At 38.7% G+C, this 18,754-nt stretch overlaps 1 protein-coding gene across 4 annotated transcripts in view; it reads right to left on the bottom strand.

Moving 5' to 3' along the window:
* Positions 1-18,754, bottom strand: part of MCC (MCC regulator of WNT signaling pathway) — a 1,086,108-nt gene that overhangs the window by 360,226 nt on the left and 707,128 nt on the right. For all 4 annotated transcript variants that reach the window (XM_053701549.1, XM_053701547.1, XM_053701550.1 and 1 more), the window contains one exon: positions 10,370-10,512. In XM_053701549.1, the coding sequence (XP_053557524.1) occupies positions 10,370-10,512 (143 nt within the window). The remainder of the gene's footprint in view (positions 1-10,369; positions 10,513-18,754) is intronic.

Below are 18,754 nucleotides of genomic sequence, written 5' to 3' on the forward strand. Positions count from 1 at the left end.
GTGGACTCTCCATATCTTAAGAAAGAAATAGTGGGGAGTTTTCAAGACAAGAACATGAGTTTTTTTTCTTCATAAAACGAAATCTGGAATACATTTTGAAGTACCCTTTTTTTCAGATAAAGCAACTCAAGCAACTTGACTCTAAGGTCCCTTTAAACACTTATTAAAGACGTTTTGATGATCAAGTAATTGCAAAGGGGTTTAACAAAGTAAAAGTACTGCTTTGGGAACCCCCAGAGAACTGCTGGTTCAGAGCAGAAACCACAGCTAAACCAAGCTGCTACACGAGTCATGTGATCAGTGCTTCTGAATGGACGAATTAGAGCAGGTTCATCTATTATGTCCCTTTATGTAAACGCATTTAACAATTAAAGTTAAACTAATGCTGCAATACTGTTTTTATACTTCCTACTTCCTCTGCTTTACTGCTGCACAGCGGAATGCAAGAATGATAATAAAAAAAAGTTTATGCAAGAAGATTAAAAAAAACTAGAATACATTTTAAAATACCATTTTTTAGATAAACAAACAAAAAAAAAACTTGATTCTAATGTCCCTTTAAACACTAGGGGCAAGATTACAAGAAGCGTGCTATGAGTTTTCTGCGCGTCTTTTCGCAATCAATTTCCATTGCGCAGGTATTACAAGTCTTGAAAAATCGCGATTGCAGTTAACAGTTTTGCACAACACTTCAAAAATACATTACAAAGTACAGTTACACTCATATTAACACTGTCTAATAAAAAATATTTTAATAAAAATATTGTACACAAAAGTGATAAGGGCTCAAAGATAGGAGATCTCGGGTATTAGAGGAAAAAAAACGCAGGCATTTTACATTGACATACATACACATACATAGAGAAAACATAATTTATGCTTACCTGATAAATTTATTTCTCTTGTAGTGTATCCAGTCCACGGATCATCCATTACTTATGGGATATTCTCCTTCCCAACAGGAAGTTGCAAGAGGATCACCCACAGCAGAGCTGCTATATAGCTCCTCCCCTAACTGCCATATCCAGTCATTCGACCGAAACAAACAGAGAAAGGAGAAACCATAGGGTGCAGTGGTGACTGTAGTTTAATTAAATTTTAGACCTGCCTTAAAATGACAGGGCGGGCCGTGGACTGGATACACTACAAGAGAAATAAATTTATCAGGTAAGCATAAATTATGTTTTCTCTTGTTAAGTGTATCCAGTCCATGGATCATCCATTACTTATGGGATACCAATACCAAAGCTAAAGTACACGGATGATGGGAGGGACAAGGCAGGGATTAAGCGGAAGGAACCACTGCCTGAAGAACCTTTCTCCCAAAAACAGCCTCCCGAAGAAGCAAAAGTATCAAATTTGTAAAATTTTGAAAAAGTGTGAAGCGAAGACCAAGTCGCGGCCTTGCAAATCTGTTCAACAGAGGCCTCATTTTTAAAAGCCCAGGTGGAAGCCACAGCTCTAGTAGAATGAGCTGTAATTCTTTCAGGGGGCTGCTATCCAGCAGTCTCATAGGCTAGGTGTATAATACTCCGAAGCCAAAAGGAAAGAGAGGTTGCCGAAGCTTTTTGACCTCTCCTCTGTCCAGAATAAACGACAAACAGGGAAGATGTTTGACGAAAATCTTTAGTAGCTTGTAAGTAAAACTTCAAGGCACGGACTACGTCCAGATTATGTAAAAGACGTTCCTTCTTTGAAGAAGGATTAGGACACAATGATGGAACAACAATCTCTTGATTGATATTCTTGTTAGAAACCACCTTAGGTAAAAACCCAGGTTTGGTACACAGAACTACCTTATCTGCATGAAAAATCAGATAAGGAGAATCACATTGTAAGGCAGATAGCTCAGAGACTCTCCGAGCCGAAGAAATAGCCATCAAAAACAGAACTTTCCAAGATAAAAGCTTAATATCAATGGAATGAAGGGGTTCAAACGGAACTCCTTGAAGAACTTTAAGAACCAAGTTTAAGCTCCATGGGGGAGCAACAGGTTTAAACACAGGCTTAATTCTAACCAAAGCATGACAAAATGCCTGGACGTCTGGAACTTCTGCCAGACGCTTGTGCAAAAGAATAGACAGAGCAGAAATCTGTCCCTTTAAGGAACTAGCTGATAATCCTTTGTCCAAACCCTCTTGGAGAAAGGACAATATCCTAGGAATCCTAACCTTACTCCATGAGTAATTCTTGGATTCACACCAGTAGAGATATGTACGCCATATCTTGTGATAGATTTTCCTGGTAACAGGCTTTCGTGCCTGTATTAAGGTATCAATGACTGACTCGGAGAAGCCACGCTTTGATAGAATCAAGCGTTCAATCTCCATGCAGTCAGTCTCAGAGAAATTAGATTTGGATGATTGAAAGGACCTTGTATAAGAAGGTCCTGTCTTAGAGGCAGAGTCCATGGTGGAAAGGATGACATGTCAACTAGGTCTGCATACCAGGTCCTGCGTGGCCACGCAGGCGCTATTAGAATCACCAATGCTCTCTCCTGTTTGATTTTGGCAATCAGTCGAGGGAGCAGAGGAAATGGTGGAAACACATAAGCCAGGTTGAAGAACCAAGGCGCTGCTAGAGCATCTATCAGCGTCGCTTCTGGGTCCCTGGACCTGGATCCGTAACAAGGAAGCTTGGCGTTCTGGCGAGACGCCATGAGATCCAACTCTGGTTTGCCCCAACGATGAATCAATTGAGCAAACACCTCCGGATGGAGTTCCCACTCCCTCGGGTGAAAAGTCTGACGACTTAGAAAATCCGCCTCCCAGTTCTCCACGCCTGGGATATGGATTGCTGACAGGTGGTAAGAGTGGGACTCTGCCCAGCTAATTATTTTTGAGACTTCTAACATCGCTAGGGAACTCCTGGTTCCCCCTTGATGGTTGATGTAAGCCACAGTCGTGATATTGTCTGACTGAAATCTGATGAACCTCAGTGTTGCTAACTGAGGCCAAGCCAGAAGAGCATTGAATATTGCTCTTAACTCCAGAATATTTATCGGAAAGAAGTTTCTCCTCCTGAGTCCACGATCCCTGTGCCTTCAGGGAGTTCCAGACTGCACCCCAACCTAGAAGGCTGGCATCTGTTGTTACTATTGTCCAATCTGGCCTGCGAAAGGTCATACCCTCGGACAGGTGGACCCGAGACAACCACCAGAGAAGAGAATCTCTGGTCTCTTGATCCAGATTTAGCAGAGGGGACAAATCTGTGTAATCCCCATTCCACTGACTTAGCATGCATAATTGCAGCGGTCTGAGATGTAGGCGCGCAAATGGCACTATGTCCATTGCCGCTACCATTAAGCCGATCACCTCCATACACTGAGCCACCGAAGGGCGCGGAATGGAATGAAGAATACGGCAAGCATTTAGAAGCTTTGATAACCTGGACTCCGTCAGGTAAATTTTCATCTCTACATAATCTATAAGAGTCCCTAAGAAGGAGACTCTTGTGAGTGGGGATAGAGAACTCTTTTCCACGTTCACTTTCCACCCGTGCAATCTCAGAAATGCCAGAACAATCTCTGTATGAGACTTGGCAATTTGAAAGCTTGACGCCTGTATCAGGATGTCGTCTAGATACGGAGCCACCGCTATGCCTCGCGGTGTTAGAACCGCCAGAATTGAGCCCAGAACCTTTGTAAAGATTCTTGGGGCTGTAGCCAACCCGAAGGGAAGAGCTACAAATTGGTAATGCCTGTCTAGAAAGGCAAACCTTAGGAACCGATGATGATCTTTGTGAATCGGTATGTGAAGGTAGGCATCCTTTAAGTCCACTGTGGTCATGTACTGACCCTCTTGGATCATGGGTAGGATGGTCCGAATAGTTTCCATTTTGAATGATGGAACTCTGAGGAATTTGTTTAAGATCTTTAGATCCAAAATTGGTCTGAAGGTTCCCTCTTTTTTGGGAACCACAAACAGATTTGAATAAAAACCCTGTCCTTGTTCCGTTCGCAGAACAGTATGGATCACTCCCATTACTAGGAGGTCTTGCACACAGCGTTGGAATGCCTCTTTCTTTATCTGATTTGCAGATAACCTTGAAAGATGAAATCTCCCTTGTGGAGGGGAAGCTTTGAAGTCCAGAAGATATCCCTGAGATATGATCTCCAACGCCCAGGGATCCTGAACATCTCTTGCCCACGCCTGGGCGAAGAGAAAAAGTCTGCCCCCTACTAGATCCGTCGCCGGATAGGGGGCCGTTCCTTCATGCTGTCTTAGAGGCAGCAGCAGGCTTTCTGGCCTGCTTGCCTTTGTTCCAGGACTGGTTAGGTTTCCAGGCCTGCTTAGATTGAGCAAAAGTTCCTTCTTGTCTTGAAGCGGAGGAAGTTGATGCTGCACCTGCCTTGGAATTTCGAAAGGCACGAAAATTAGACTGTTTGGCCTTTGATTTGGCCCTGTCCCGAGGAAGGGTATGACCCTTACCTCCAGTAATGTCAGCAATAATTTCTTTCAAACCAGGCCCGAATAAGGTCTGCCCCTTGAAAGGAATGTTGAGTAATTTAGACTTCACATCAGCTGACCAGGATTTGAGCCATAGCGCCCTACGCGCCTGGATGGCGAATCCGGAATTCTTAGCCGTTAGTTTAGTCAAATGAACAATGGCATCAGAAACAAATGAGTTAGCTAGCTTAAGAGTTCTAAGCTTGTCAACAATTTCAGTCAATGGAGCTGTATGGATGGCCTCTTCCAGGGCCTCAAACCAGAATGCCGCCGCAGCAGTGACAGGCGCAATGCATGCAAGGGGCTGTAAAATAAAACCTTGTTGAATAAACATTTTCTTAAGGTAACCCTCTAATTTTTTATCCATTTGATCTGAAAAAGCACAACTGTCCTCAACCGGGATAGTGGTACGTTTTGCTAAAGTAGAAACTGCTCCCTCCACCTTAGGGACAGTCTGCCATAAGTCCCGTGTAGTGGCATCTATTGGAAACATTTTTCTAAATATAGGAGGTGGGGAAAAGGGCACACCAGGCCTATCCCACTCCTTACTAATAATTTCTGTAAGCCTTTTAGGTATTGGAAAAACATCAGTACTCACCGGCACTGCATAGTACAGGTGGCCCTCGTTTTACAACGGTTCAATTTACACCGTTTCAGAATAACAACCTTTTTTTTCAGTCATGTGACTGCTATTGAAAAGCATTGAGAGGCAGTGCATTTATTAAAATAGCCAGTAGGTGGAGCTGTCCGCTTGTGTTGCAGCAAAGCCAAGCAAGCTGAAATTAATCAGTTTATCCAGATCTGAGATATCGAGCAGATTTCAAAGGAACAAGATCTTCCTGTCTATAAATCAGTCCAGATTGGAATGCATAGAAAGAACTGTTTGCATAAAAATGCAAGTGAAGTCTGTGTTGTGTGATTATTTTATTAGGTTTATAATGCTGTTTAGCAAATGTTTTTGTTCATTTCACTTAGTTTAATTATATATTCTGTGTTGTGTGATTATTTTATTAGGCTTATAATGCTGTTTAGCATTTAAAGTCTTCATTTCAAAGCTTTAAAAATAATGTATTAGGTGTTACTTATGACAATTTTGAGAGGGGCCTGGAACCTAACTCCCTCACTTCCCACTGACTTACATTATAAACTGGGTTTCAATTTACAACGGTTTCGATTTACACCATTCCTTCTGGAACCTAACTCGGGCGTAAACTGAGGGCTACCTGTATTTATCCAGCCTACACAATTTCTCTGGCACTGCAATTGTGTCACAGTCATTCAGAGCAGCTAATACCTCCCCAAGCAATACACGGAGGTTCTCAAGCTTAAATTTAAAATTAGAAATCTCTAAATCAGGTCTCCCCGAATCAGAGACGTTACCCACAGACTGAAGCTCTCCGTCCTCAGGTTCTGCATATTGTGACGCAGTATCAGACATGGCTCTTACAGCATCTACGCGCTCTGTATCTTGTCTAACCCCAGAGCTATCGCGCTTGCCTCTCAATTCAGGCAATCTGGATAATACCTCTGACAGGGTATTATTCATGATTGCAGCCATGTCCTGCAAAGTAATCGCTATGGGCGTCCCTGATGTACTTGGCGCCATATTAGCGGGAGGCGAAGGGTCCGACACGTGGGGAGAGTTAGTCGGCATAACTTCCCCCTCGACAGACCCCTCTGGTGACAATTCTTTTATAGATAAAGACTGATCTTTACTGTTTAAGGTGAAATCAATACATTTAGTACACATTCACCTATGGGGCTCCACCATGGCTTTTAAACATAATGAACAAGCATCCTCTGTTTCAGACATGTTTGTACAGACTAGCAATGAGACTAGCAAGCTTGGAAAACACTTTAAAGCAAGTTAACAAGCAATATAAAAAACGTTACTCTGCCTTTAAGAGAAACAAATTTTGACAAAATTTGAAATAACAGTGAAAAAAGGCAGTTACACTAACAAAATTTTTACAGTGTATGTAACAAGTCAGCAGAGCATTGCACCCACTTGCAAATGGATGATTAACCCCTTAATAACAAAAACAGAATAATAAATGACAAAAACGTTTTTTAAACACAGTCACAACTGCCACAGTCTACTGTGATTGTTACCCTCCTCAAACACGACTTTGAAGCCTTTTGAGCCCTTCAGAGATGTCCTGTATCATGCAGAGGGAAGCTAAATGTCTCTGTCAGTATTTTTAGCTGCACTAAAATAGGCCCTTCCCACTCATATTGCAATAGTGGAAAGCTTCAGGAAACTGTCTCTAGGCAGAAATCAAACCAGCCATGAGGAAAAAAACTAGGCCCCAATAAGTTTTGTCACCAAACATATATAAAAACGATTAACATGCCAGCAAACGTTTTATATTACATTTTTATAAGAGTATGCATCTCTATTAATAAGCCTGATACCAGTAGATGCATTTAAGGCTTTACTTACATTAATCCGGTATAAGCAGCATTTTCTAGCAAATTCCATCCCTAGAAAAATATTAACTGCACATACCTTATTGCAGGAAAACCTGCACGCCATTCCCTCTCTTAAGTTACCTCACTCCTCAGAATATGTGAGAACAGCCATGGATCTTAGTTACTTCTGCTAAGATCATAGAAAATGCAGGCAGATTCTTCTTCTAAATACTGCCTGAGATAAACAGCACACTCCGGTACCATTTAAAAATAACAAACATTTGATTGAAGAAATAAACTAAGTATAAAACACCACTCTCCTCTTACGACCTCCATCTTTGTTGAGGGTTGCAAGAGAATGACTGGATATGGCAGTTAGGGGAGGAGCTATATAGCAGCTCTGCTGTGGGTGATCCTCTTGCAACTTCCTGTTGGGAAGGAGAATATCCCATAAGTAATGGATGATCCGTGGACTGGATACATGGATTTATATGTATAGAGATATGTTTAACTATGGAGATAATGAAAAGATTTCACATTACATAGTTATGCACATTAAAAAAATATCTCAGAAGTATTTTCAAAGAGATTTACTCATATAGCTCTCAAAATATCTAGACATATATATACATATATATATATATATATATATACATACACACACATACATATCTTGCAATAAATAGATATATTAATCAAAAAATCATCACATATATAATATTTATTTAGAATCAAATTAAACTTTTCGAGGAGAATACGTCATGGGCTTTGCGCAACATAAAGGTTTTTGTGTTGTTTTTTTTCTCCTCCATTGACTTCTATGGCGAATACAGTTGTGCTCATAAGTTTACATACCCTGGCAGACTTTATGATTTCTTGGCCATTTTTCAGAGAATATGAATGATAACACAAAAACTTTTCTTTCACTCATGGTTAGTGTTTGGCTGAAGCCATTTATTATCAATCAACTGTGTTTACTCTTTTTTTAATCATAATGACAACAGAAACTACCCAAATGACCCTGATCAAAAGTTTACATACCATACCCTGGTGATTTTGGCCTGATACACACAAGTTGACACAAAGGGGTTTGAATGGCTATTAAAGGTAACCATCCTCACCTGTGATCTGTTTGCTTGTAATTAGTGTGTGTGTATAAAAGGTCAATGAGTTTCTGGACTCCTGACAGACCCCTTGCATCTCTCATCCAGTGCTGCACTGACGTTTCTGGATTCTGAGTCATGGAGAAAGAAAAAGAATTGTCAAAGGATCTATGAGAAAAAGGTAGTTGAACTGTATAAAACAGGAAGGGGATATAAAAAGATATCCAAGGAATTGAGAATTAGGCGTTCTGTTTGATAACATACTGCATTCATCTTGCCATCAATTATGACAAAATTTCCTGTTCCTTTGTAGCTCACACATCCCCAAAACATCAGCGATACACCTCCGTGTTTTACAGTAGGAATGGTGTACCTTTCATCATAGGCCTTGTTGACTCCTCTCCAAATGTAGCGTTTATGGTGCCAAAAAGCTCAATTTTGGTCTCATCACTCCAAATGACTTTGTGCCAGAAGATTTGAGGCTTGTCTCTGTGCGGTTTGGCGTATTGTAAGCGGGATACTTTGTGGCATTTGCGTAGTAATGGCTTTCTTCTGGCGACTCGACCATGTAGACCATCTTTCTTCAAGTGCCTCCTTATTGTGCATCTTGAAACAGCCACACCACATGTCCTGTATTTCCCCTGAAGTTATTTGTGGGTTTGTCTTTGCATCCCAAACTGGTTCCCTGGCAGTTGTGGCTGAAATTTTAGTTGGTCTACCTGACCGTGGTTTGGTTTCAACAGAACCCCTCATTTTCCACTATTTTATTAGAGTTTGAACACTGCTGATTTGCATTCTCAATTCCTTGGATATCTTTTTATATACCTTTCCTGTTTTATACAGTTCAACTGCCTTTTCCCGCAGATCCTTTGACAATTTGTTTGCTTTCCCCATGACTCAGAATCCAGAATCGTCAGTGCAGCACTGGATGAAAGATGCAAGGGTCTGTCAGGAGTCCAGAAACTCATTGACCTTTTATACACACACACTAATTACAAGCAAACAGATCACAGGTGAGGATGGTTACCTTTTAATAGCCATTCAAACCCCTTTGTGTCAACTTGTGTGCATGTTATCAGGCCAAAATCACCAGGGTATGTAAACTTTTGATCAGGGTCATTTGGGTAGTTTCTGTTGTCATTATGATTAAAAAAGAGTAAACACAGTTGATTGATAATAGCAAACACTAACCATGAGTGAATGAAAAGTTTTTGTGTTATCATTCATATTCTCTGAAAAATGGGCAAGAAATCATAAATTCTGCCAGGGTATGTAAACTTATGAGCACAACTGTATGTGAATGCACATGTGATTTCGCAGTTTGCATTACGCAGCTTAACGTACGAACAAAATAAGTTATTTCTCAACTTGTAATAGCTGTGCAACCCCAAATGCGAAAAAGCCATAACATGCAGAGTTTTCGCAACTGATTTGCCGTGTGACTTGTAATCTTACCCTAGATGAGTTCTGCTAATCAAGTAATTTCACAGGGGTTAAACACAAAGCATTAGCTGTGCCCCTCACACTCTCCCGTGTGGCTCCTTTGTAGGAGTTGGCTAGAGAATTATGCTTAAAGGGACATGACCCCCAAATTCTTTCTATCGTGATTCAGATAGAGCATGTTATTTGAAACAACTTTCCAATTTACTTCAACAAAGAAGGAAGCAAATTAGATCATAGAAGTACATTGGAATGTTGTTTAAAATCTAAATCATGAAATACATTTTTGGGATTTTATGTCCCTTTAAGTATCTTGCGTCTAACTGGCTCTCTAGCTGTAATGAAAGAGATCATTTCCCTTTTACACTAGAATGTTGCTTTAATTAGATGATTATTAAAAACTAAATGAACATCACTTCTATGGGGCAGCCTTTCCTCGCTATTCTGTGTTTACATTAGAGGCACTATATTGCTTTCAGTAATGCTATGGTCATTTGCCTGGCTAAGTGTTCTTGTTGCTTATTATATACATGCTCTCTTAAACGGGCCTTCTAGACCTATAACTTTGTCCTAGCTTGTTGATTAGGTGTTTCAGTATACTGGATATTTTACACATTTATATAAATATTTGTACTAAATACTAACAAGTAACTTTCTTGCATCTTATTTCTAATTCCCTTACCCTTCCCACCCTTTTTTGCATTCTGTATCCACTCACTCCTGGTTTATTCTTCAGCTTAAAATAAATAAATCCCTAAATAAAGATGCCTCCTCTCTGGTGCTATTTATTAATATCTGTACTTCGTAACTGAATTCAAATATACATTGGAATTTACAATGAGAACATTTCACTTTGTCCACTGGGCATCTGCTACAGAATTATCTCATGGATGATGTTTTTATTTTATTATTGTTATATTCATTATTATATATTGATTTGCCTAGAATTGCTCCTCTCATTTCTACCTTATGGTTGTTCCTTGAAGCCGATCAATCTTCTTATTTAACTCCGCTATGATGCTGTGCAGCTCTGTAATACGTTCCTCATAACGGAGGGTTGTTCTCTCCTGAACATCTTCATGCTCTCTCATTAGATGGGATTGTTCACACTAAAAGGTAGAAAAGAGAGAGAAAAAAATCACTAATCACAAAGTTTAATATTCATGGAACAATTCCTGATTTCTGTTTTAGTCCCCTGGTCCTAAAATATTTTGACAACCATCCAACGTACCTAACAGCATATGCAAATGCTGTAACACTCACAATGTATAAAATGAGTTTCTTCTCAGTTGATGAATGAAAATCACCCCAAAGTCATTTGACTAAGGTGATTGACAAGCCTTACTCTCACACAATTGGTTGCATGAGGGTAGGGGGTGGCATTGCTCAAGTGTTCACTCTTGCAATGGTAAATATGTGGGGAATGCGCCCCACAATTTGTGATCAAACGCGGACAGGTTCACAACATGTGAATCCTGTCCATTTGCAAATTGGTAAATCTTACCCTATGCGTTTAACCCTCTCTCTGGAGTCACAGATCTCAAACAGAAACGGCTGCTGACTAAATTCTCAGCAATTAAAAGCACCACCCAGCTTTTGAAAACTACCAATCACCCTATCAGCAGCAGTAGTTGCAAAGTGCTCTGCAGATCCCAAGTGGTACTTTGTGGGAGTTAAAGGGATACTAACCCCTCATTTTTTCTTTCATGATTCAGATAGAGCATGCAATTTTAAGCAACTTTCTAATTTACTCCTATTATCAATTTTTCTTTGTTCTCATGTTATCTTGATTTGAAAAAGCAGTAATAAAAGGTTAGGAACCAGCCCATTTTTTAGTTCAGCACCTTGGTAGAGCTGCTGATTGGTTTGCTACATTTAGCGACAAATCAGCAAGTGCTACCCATGTGCTGAACAAAAAATGGTCTGGCTCTAAAGCTTACAGTACTGCTTTTTCAAATCAAGATAGCATGAGAACAAAGAAAAATTGATAATAGGAGTAAATTAGAAAGGTGCTTAAAATCTCATGCTCTATCTGAATCATGAAAGAAAAAATGAGGGTTTAGTATCCCTTTAAACAAAACAATTTGGGGAGTCGTTCGTATTCATGTAAGTGACATGCTCAGACAATTTAAAGCATGTAATTAGAGCTGCAACAACTAATCGGCATAATCGAGAATAATCGATTATGAAAATAGTTGTCAACGAATCTCATAATCAATTAGTTGGTTTGCAATTAGTTGGTCTGTGCACAGCACCAGCTACTTTACTCACATGAGCTTCTGCACATGGTATTGTGTTTTATGGTTATGCCCTTAGCCTAAAGGACTTCTGCAGACGCTTACTCTTCACTTTTTTAGGACACTATAAGTTTCTTTTATAGTTTACGTCTTATGTGCAACCCAGAAATAATAGGAGTCATCATTTGGATTGTTTATATAAAATCAGGTGATTTAGGACTATGCATTGCATGATATAGTGCAGAGCTTGTTATTTACACCTAGCCCTAGATTGATGGCATTTGTTATATAAATTGATGTCACTATTACCGGTTTACACAATTTTAGTGAATAGCTTGCTATTGCTGATTATATGTACTGTATAGATAAATGTTTAAGGCTGTGTCCTGTTACTGATAGTCTTTTTTTTGTTTTTTTATATTTTTAATTAAATGGAATATGTACCAAATTCAACCTCTGTAAGTATATATCTGTTATTTTAAGAGAAGATTAGATAATTTCCCCCCTAACCTTATAGCTGATTGTTTACCATTGCATATAGATATTCAAGATATTTTTATGTCAGAATGAAGTCCAGGCTTACATTGTTAAGAGGTCCCTTGAATTGGTGAGAGCTAACAAAGATAAATAGCCCACCCTGGGGAAATTGGTAAAACCCTACTTATGCATCTCAGGCACCTCAACACCATCTGAGTGCCTCTTCTCTGCTGCAGGCAAAATAGCTTGCAAAAAAGAGAGTCAGTCTCAGCCAGGTGCGTGTGGACATGTTGACATTTTTGCATTTCAATGCAAAGTTTCTGAAAGAATAAATAACAGAATGTTATAAACAGTGATAGTCTACCTCTTTATACTTCTATACTTCAACAGTTTGTGGTTTTATTTTGCTTAATTATAAAAAATGTGTTCTGCTGCTTAAAAACAGTTGTGTTAATGTAAAGTTGTAACGTTTTAGTCTGAAGTTTATATTTATCACTCAGTATGTGGATTTTACTTTAAATATAGGAAAACATTTATTTTTTATCCGATTAGTCGATTAATCGAAAAAATAATCGGCCGATTAATCGATTATGAAAATAATCATTAGTTGCAGCCCTACATGTAATTATTTCAATATTTTGCCCTTTAAGTTAATTTTTTATTCACAAATTATCTGAATAGTACTACTTACAACAATATTAAAAGGACATTAAACACTTTGAGATGGTAATATAAAATGATAAATCGTATATATATATATATATATATATATATATATATATATATATATATATATATAAAAACTCTAAAATATACTTTCATTGCTTATTTTGTCCCCTTTTCCTGTAATCCCATTCTGAAATGAGCTTTTCAATTCCTGTTAGAAATGGATATGCAACACACTGTTATAATCCACACAGCCATTGGCTGCACACTTTAGTGACCTATTTATAAGTCTCTAATTGGTCACAGCAGAGAAGGTAACCTAAGTTACAATATGGCAGATCCCATTGTTTTAGAGACACTAAAATGTTAAACTTATTTGTAAATATTGAAACAGGTAATGAAACTTTAAAAATTCATCTACATGTTATTCTCAGATTAATCTTTTCTTTGAACACATTCTATTTAGCATTTATTTAGTGTTTAATGTCTCTTTAAAGGGACACTCAAGTCAAAATTAAACTTTCAAAATTAAGATACAGCATGCAGTTTTTAACAATTTTCCAATTTACTTCCGTAAACAAAATGTGCACCGTCTTTTTATATTTACATTTTTTGAGTCACCATTTCCTACTGAGCATGTGCAACAAATCACAGAATATTTGTATATGCATTTGTGATTGGCTGATTGCTGTCACATGAAACAGGAGGAGTGGAAAAAGACATAACTAACATTTGTCAGAAAAAAATCTACTACTCATTTGAATTTCGTACCAAGTGCTATTGCATTGTCTTGTTATCATGCATTTGTTGTTTATTCAAATCTACTGTATTTACTGGCCCTTTAAGTATGTATATGCAGATTTATTAAAAGAAGGATGTGAATATCTCCCCCCTAACGAACATTTTAAAAGATCATTGTACACTAGATTTTTCTTTGCATAAATGTTTTGTAGATGATCCATTTATAAAGCCAATCTGGGAATGTTTTGTAACAATGTTTAGTTTTGCTTATTTCTTAATAACATTGTGCTGATTTTCAGACTATAATAACCAGGCGCCAAAGTGCCAGATGTATACTGATGTCTACAGATTCCTGCATTCTCCTGTTTATGTTATCTGTCTTTTCATATACAGGGAAGTGGGAGTATCTGCTCTTCCTGTTTTCCCAGCCCCTTTCAGTGGGTGTACCAACCTAACCTCATTAACAGAGCTAAACTGGAAGCTTCTAACTAACGCCTAGATTTAGAGTTTGGCGTTAGCCGTCAAAACCAGCGTTAGGGGCTCCTAACGCTGGTTTTGGGCTACCGCTGGTATTTAGAGTCTTGTAGGTAAGGGTCTAACGCTCACTTTGCAGCCGTGACTTTTCCATACAGCAGATCCCCTTACACCATTTGCGTATCCTATCTTTTCAATGGGATCTTTCTAACGCCGGTATTTAGAGTCTTGGCTGAAGTGAGCGTTAGAAATCTAACGACAAGACTCCAGCCGCAGAGAAAAGCCAGGAGTTAAGAGCTTTATGGGCTAACGCCGGTTTATAAAGCTCTTAACTACTGTGCTCTAAAGTACACTAACACCCATAAACTACCTATGTACCCCTAAACCGAGGCCCCCCCACATCGCCGCCACTCTAATAAAAAATTTTAACCCCTAATCTGCCGACCGCACACCGCCGCCACCTACGTTATCCCTATGTACCCCTAATCTGCTGCCCCTAACACCGCCAACCCCTATATTAAATTTATTAACCCCTAATCTGCCGCCTCCAACGAAGCCGCCACCTACCTACACTTATTAACCCCTAATCTGCCGACCGGACCTCACTGCTACTATAATAAAGTTATTAACCCCTAATCCGCCTCACTCCCGCCTCAATAACCCTATAATAAATATTATTAACCCCTAATCTGCCTTCCCTAACATCAAGTATTAACCCCTAATCTGCCGACCGGACCTCACCGCTACTCTATTAAATTTATTAACCCCTAAAGCTAAGACTAACCCTAACCCTAACACCCCCCTAAGTTAAATATAATTTTTATCTAACGAAATAAATTAACTCTTATTAAATAAATTATTCCTATTTAAAGCTAAATACTTACCTGTAAAATAAACCCTAATATAGCTACAATATAAATAATAATTATATTTTAGGATTAATATTTATTTTACAGGCAACTTTGTATTTATTTTAACCAGGTACAATAGCTATTAAATAGTTAATAACTATTTAATAGCTACCTAGTTAAAATAATTACAAAATTACCTGTAAAATAAATCCTAACCTAAGTTACAATTAAACCTAACACTACACTATCAATAAATTAAACAAACTACCTACAATTACCTACAATTAAACCTAACACTACACTATCAATAAATTAATTACATAAAATACCTACAAATAAATACAATTAAATAAACTAACTAAAGTACAAAAAAAAAAAAAAAAGTTACAAACATTAGAAAAAGATTACAACAATTTTAAGCTAATTACACCTACTCTAAGCCCCCTAATAAAATAACAAAGCCCCCCAAAATAAAAAAATGCCCTACCCTATTCAAAAATAAAAAAGCTCTTTTACCTTACCAGCCCTTAAAAGGGCTTTTTGCGGGGCATGCCCCAAAGAATTCTGCTCTCTTGCCTGTAAAAAAAAAAAATACAATACCCCCCCAACATTACAGCCCACCACCCACATACCCCTAATCTAACCCAAACCCCCCTTAAATAAACCTAACACTAAGCCCCTGAAGATCTCCCTACCTCGAGTCGTCTTCACCCAACCGGGCACCGATGGACCAAAAGAAGACATCCGGAGCGGTAGAAGTCTTCATCCTATCCGGGCAGAAGAGGACATCCGGACCGGTAGACATCTTCATCCAAGCGGCATCTTCTATCTTAATCCATCTGGAGCGGAGCCATCTTTTTCCAGCCGACGCGGATCCATCCTCTTCTACCGACGCCTACTCGCTGAATGACGTCATCCAAGATGGCGTCCCTCGAATTCCGATTGGCTGATAGGATTCTATCAGCCAATCGGAATTAAGGTAGGAAAATTCTGATTGGCTGATGGAATCAGCCAATCAGATTGAGCTCGCATTCTATTGGCTGTTCCGATCAGCCAATAGAATGCGAGCTCAATCTGATTGGCTGATTGGATCAGCCAATCTGATTGAACTTGAATCTGATTGGCTGATTCCATCAGCCAATCAGAATTTTCCTACCTTAATTCCGATTGGCTGATAGAATCCTATCAGCCAATCTGAATTTGAGGGACGCCATCTTGGATGACGTCATTTAAAGGAACCGTCATTCGGCGAGTAGGCGTCGGTAGAAGAGGATGGATCCGCGTCGGCTGGAAGAAGATGGCTCCGCTCCTCTCCGGATGGATGAAGATAGAAGATGCCGCTTGGATGAAGATGTCTACCAGTCCGGATGTCCTCTTCTGCCCGGATAGGATGAAGACTTCTGCCGCTCCGGATGTCTTCTTTTGGTCCATCGGTGCCCGGTTGGGTGAAGACGACTCAAGGTAGGGAGATCTTCAGGGGCTTAGTGTTAGGTTTATTTAAGGGGGGTTTGGGTTAGATTAGGGGTATGTGGGTGGTGGGTTGTAATGTTGGGGGGGGGGTATTGTATGGGATTTTTTTACAGGCAAAAGATCTGAATTCTTTGGGGCATGCCCCGCAAAAGGCCCTTTTAAGGGCTGGTAAGGTAAAAGAGCTTTTCTATTTTTATTTTAGAATAGGGTAGGGCATTTTTTTATTTTGGGGGGCTTTGTTATTTTATTAGGGGGCTTAGAGTAGGTGTAATTAGCTTAAAATTGTTGTAATCTTTTTCTAATGTTTGTAACTTATTTTTTTATTTTTTGTAACTTAGTTCTTTTTTTATTTTTTGTACTTTAGTTAGTTTATTTAATTGTATTTATTTGTAGGTATTTTATGTAATTAATTTATTGATAGTGTAGTGTTAGGTTTAATTGTAACTTAGGTTAGCATTTATTTTACAGGTAATTTGGCAATTATTTTAACTAGGTAGCTATTAAATAGTTATTAACTATTTAATAGCTATTGTACCTGGTTAAAATAAATACAAAGATGCCTGTAAAATAAATATTAATCCTAAAATAGCTACAATATAATTATTATTTATATTGTAGCTATATTAGGGTTTATTTTACAGGTAAGTATTTAGCTTTAAATAGGAATAATTTATTTAATAAGATATATTTCGTTAGATAAAAATTATATTTAACTTAGGGGGGTGTTAGTGTTAGGGTTAGACTTAGCTTTAGGGGTTAATAAATTTAATAGAGTAGTGGTGAGGTCCAGTCGGCAGATTAGGGGTTAATACTTGAAGTTAGGTGTCGGTGATGTTAGGGAGGGCAGATTAGGGGTTAATAATATTTATTATAGGGTTATTGAGGCGGGAGTGAGGCGGATTAGGGGTTAATAACTTTATTATAGTAGCGGTGAGGTCCGGTCGGCAGATTAGGGGTTAATAAGTGTAGGTAGGTGGCGGCGACGTTGGAGGCGGCAGATTAAGGGTTAATAAATATAATATAGGGGTCGGCGGTGTTAGGGGCAGCAGATTAGGGGTACATAGGGATAACGTAGGTTGCGGCGGTGTATGGAGCGGCAGATTAGGGGTTAATAATAATATGCAGGGGGCGGCAGATTAGGGGTTAATAAGTGTAAGGTTAGGGGTGTTTAGACTCGGGGTACATGTTAGGGTGTTAGGTGCAGACATAGGAAGTGTTTCCCCATAGGAAACAATGGGGCTGCGTTAGGAGCTGAACGCTGCTTTTTTGCAGGTGTTAGGTTTTTTTCAGCTCAAACGGCCCCATTGTTTCCTATGGGGGAATCGTGCACGAGCACGTTTTTGAAGCTGGCCGCGTCCGTAAGCACCGCTGGTATTTAGAGTTGCAGTGGCGGTAAATTATGCTATACGCTCCCCTTTTGGAGCCTAACATAGCCCTTCTGTGAACTCTAAATACCAGCGTTGTTTAAAAGGTGCGGGAGAAAAAAAGCCAGCGTAGCTAACGCACCCCTTTGGCCGCAGAACTCTAAAACTAGCGGTAAGTTTTTAAAAGGTTTTATACTGAATTTTTAGATCAGCATCTGTGCATATTCTTCTTTATAGTAGTGTCTATTACATGCAGTTATATGGAAATTGGCGTATACTGTACATCTATCTATTCTACAACAATATTTTTGCTACTGATGAGACAATTCGACTAAATATTGTTGGAGGAGGAAACATATGAATGTGGATACAGTAACATATTATTGAGGCCCCATTCTTTGAAAAATTTAAAAGGGACATGAAACCCATGAAACAATTTATTTAATGATTCAGATAGAGCATACAATTTTAAACAACTTTACATTTTACTTATATTAACAAATTTGCTTCATTCTCTAGGTCTGCTTTGTGGAAGGAGCAGCACTTCTGGGAACTAGCTGAACACATTGGGTGAGCAAATGACAAGAGGTATATATGTGCAGTCACCAATCAGCATCAAGCTCCCTGTAGTTCATCACTGCTCCTGATAGTGGAGTACACCTAGCGCCTACTAAATAAGACCTCTGGCTTTGATAATTTGACACCTAGTTGTCAAAATGGAAAGATGAAACTAATAAGGTATACCAAAGCGCCAACTATACGAAGGCTGGGTCTGGACCTAATGCAATATTGTCAAACGATTACAATAAACAATTTATTGAGTACACAAATAAGTTAAAAACATGGATCCATGTATAAACAATCAAATTTATACAACAATAATAGCTAAATGAATAGTTAAAACAAATAGTTATGTAACGGATATAGCATTTAAAATTGTGCAAACATTTCTCTTAAAAATATTCCTAAAAAATTCCAAATTTAGTATAAGGCTCACGAAAGAAATTCAACTTTGTTTTTACCATATACACATACACAAATTTGTACAGCAATAATAGCTAAATGAATAGT

Source organism: Bombina bombina, chromosome 2 (assembly GCF_027579735.1).
Source record: "Bombina bombina isolate aBomBom1 chromosome 2, aBomBom1.pri, whole genome shotgun sequence".
In the NCBI taxonomy this organism is placed as follows: Eukaryota; Metazoa; Chordata; class Amphibia; order Anura; family Bombinatoridae; genus Bombina; species Bombina bombina.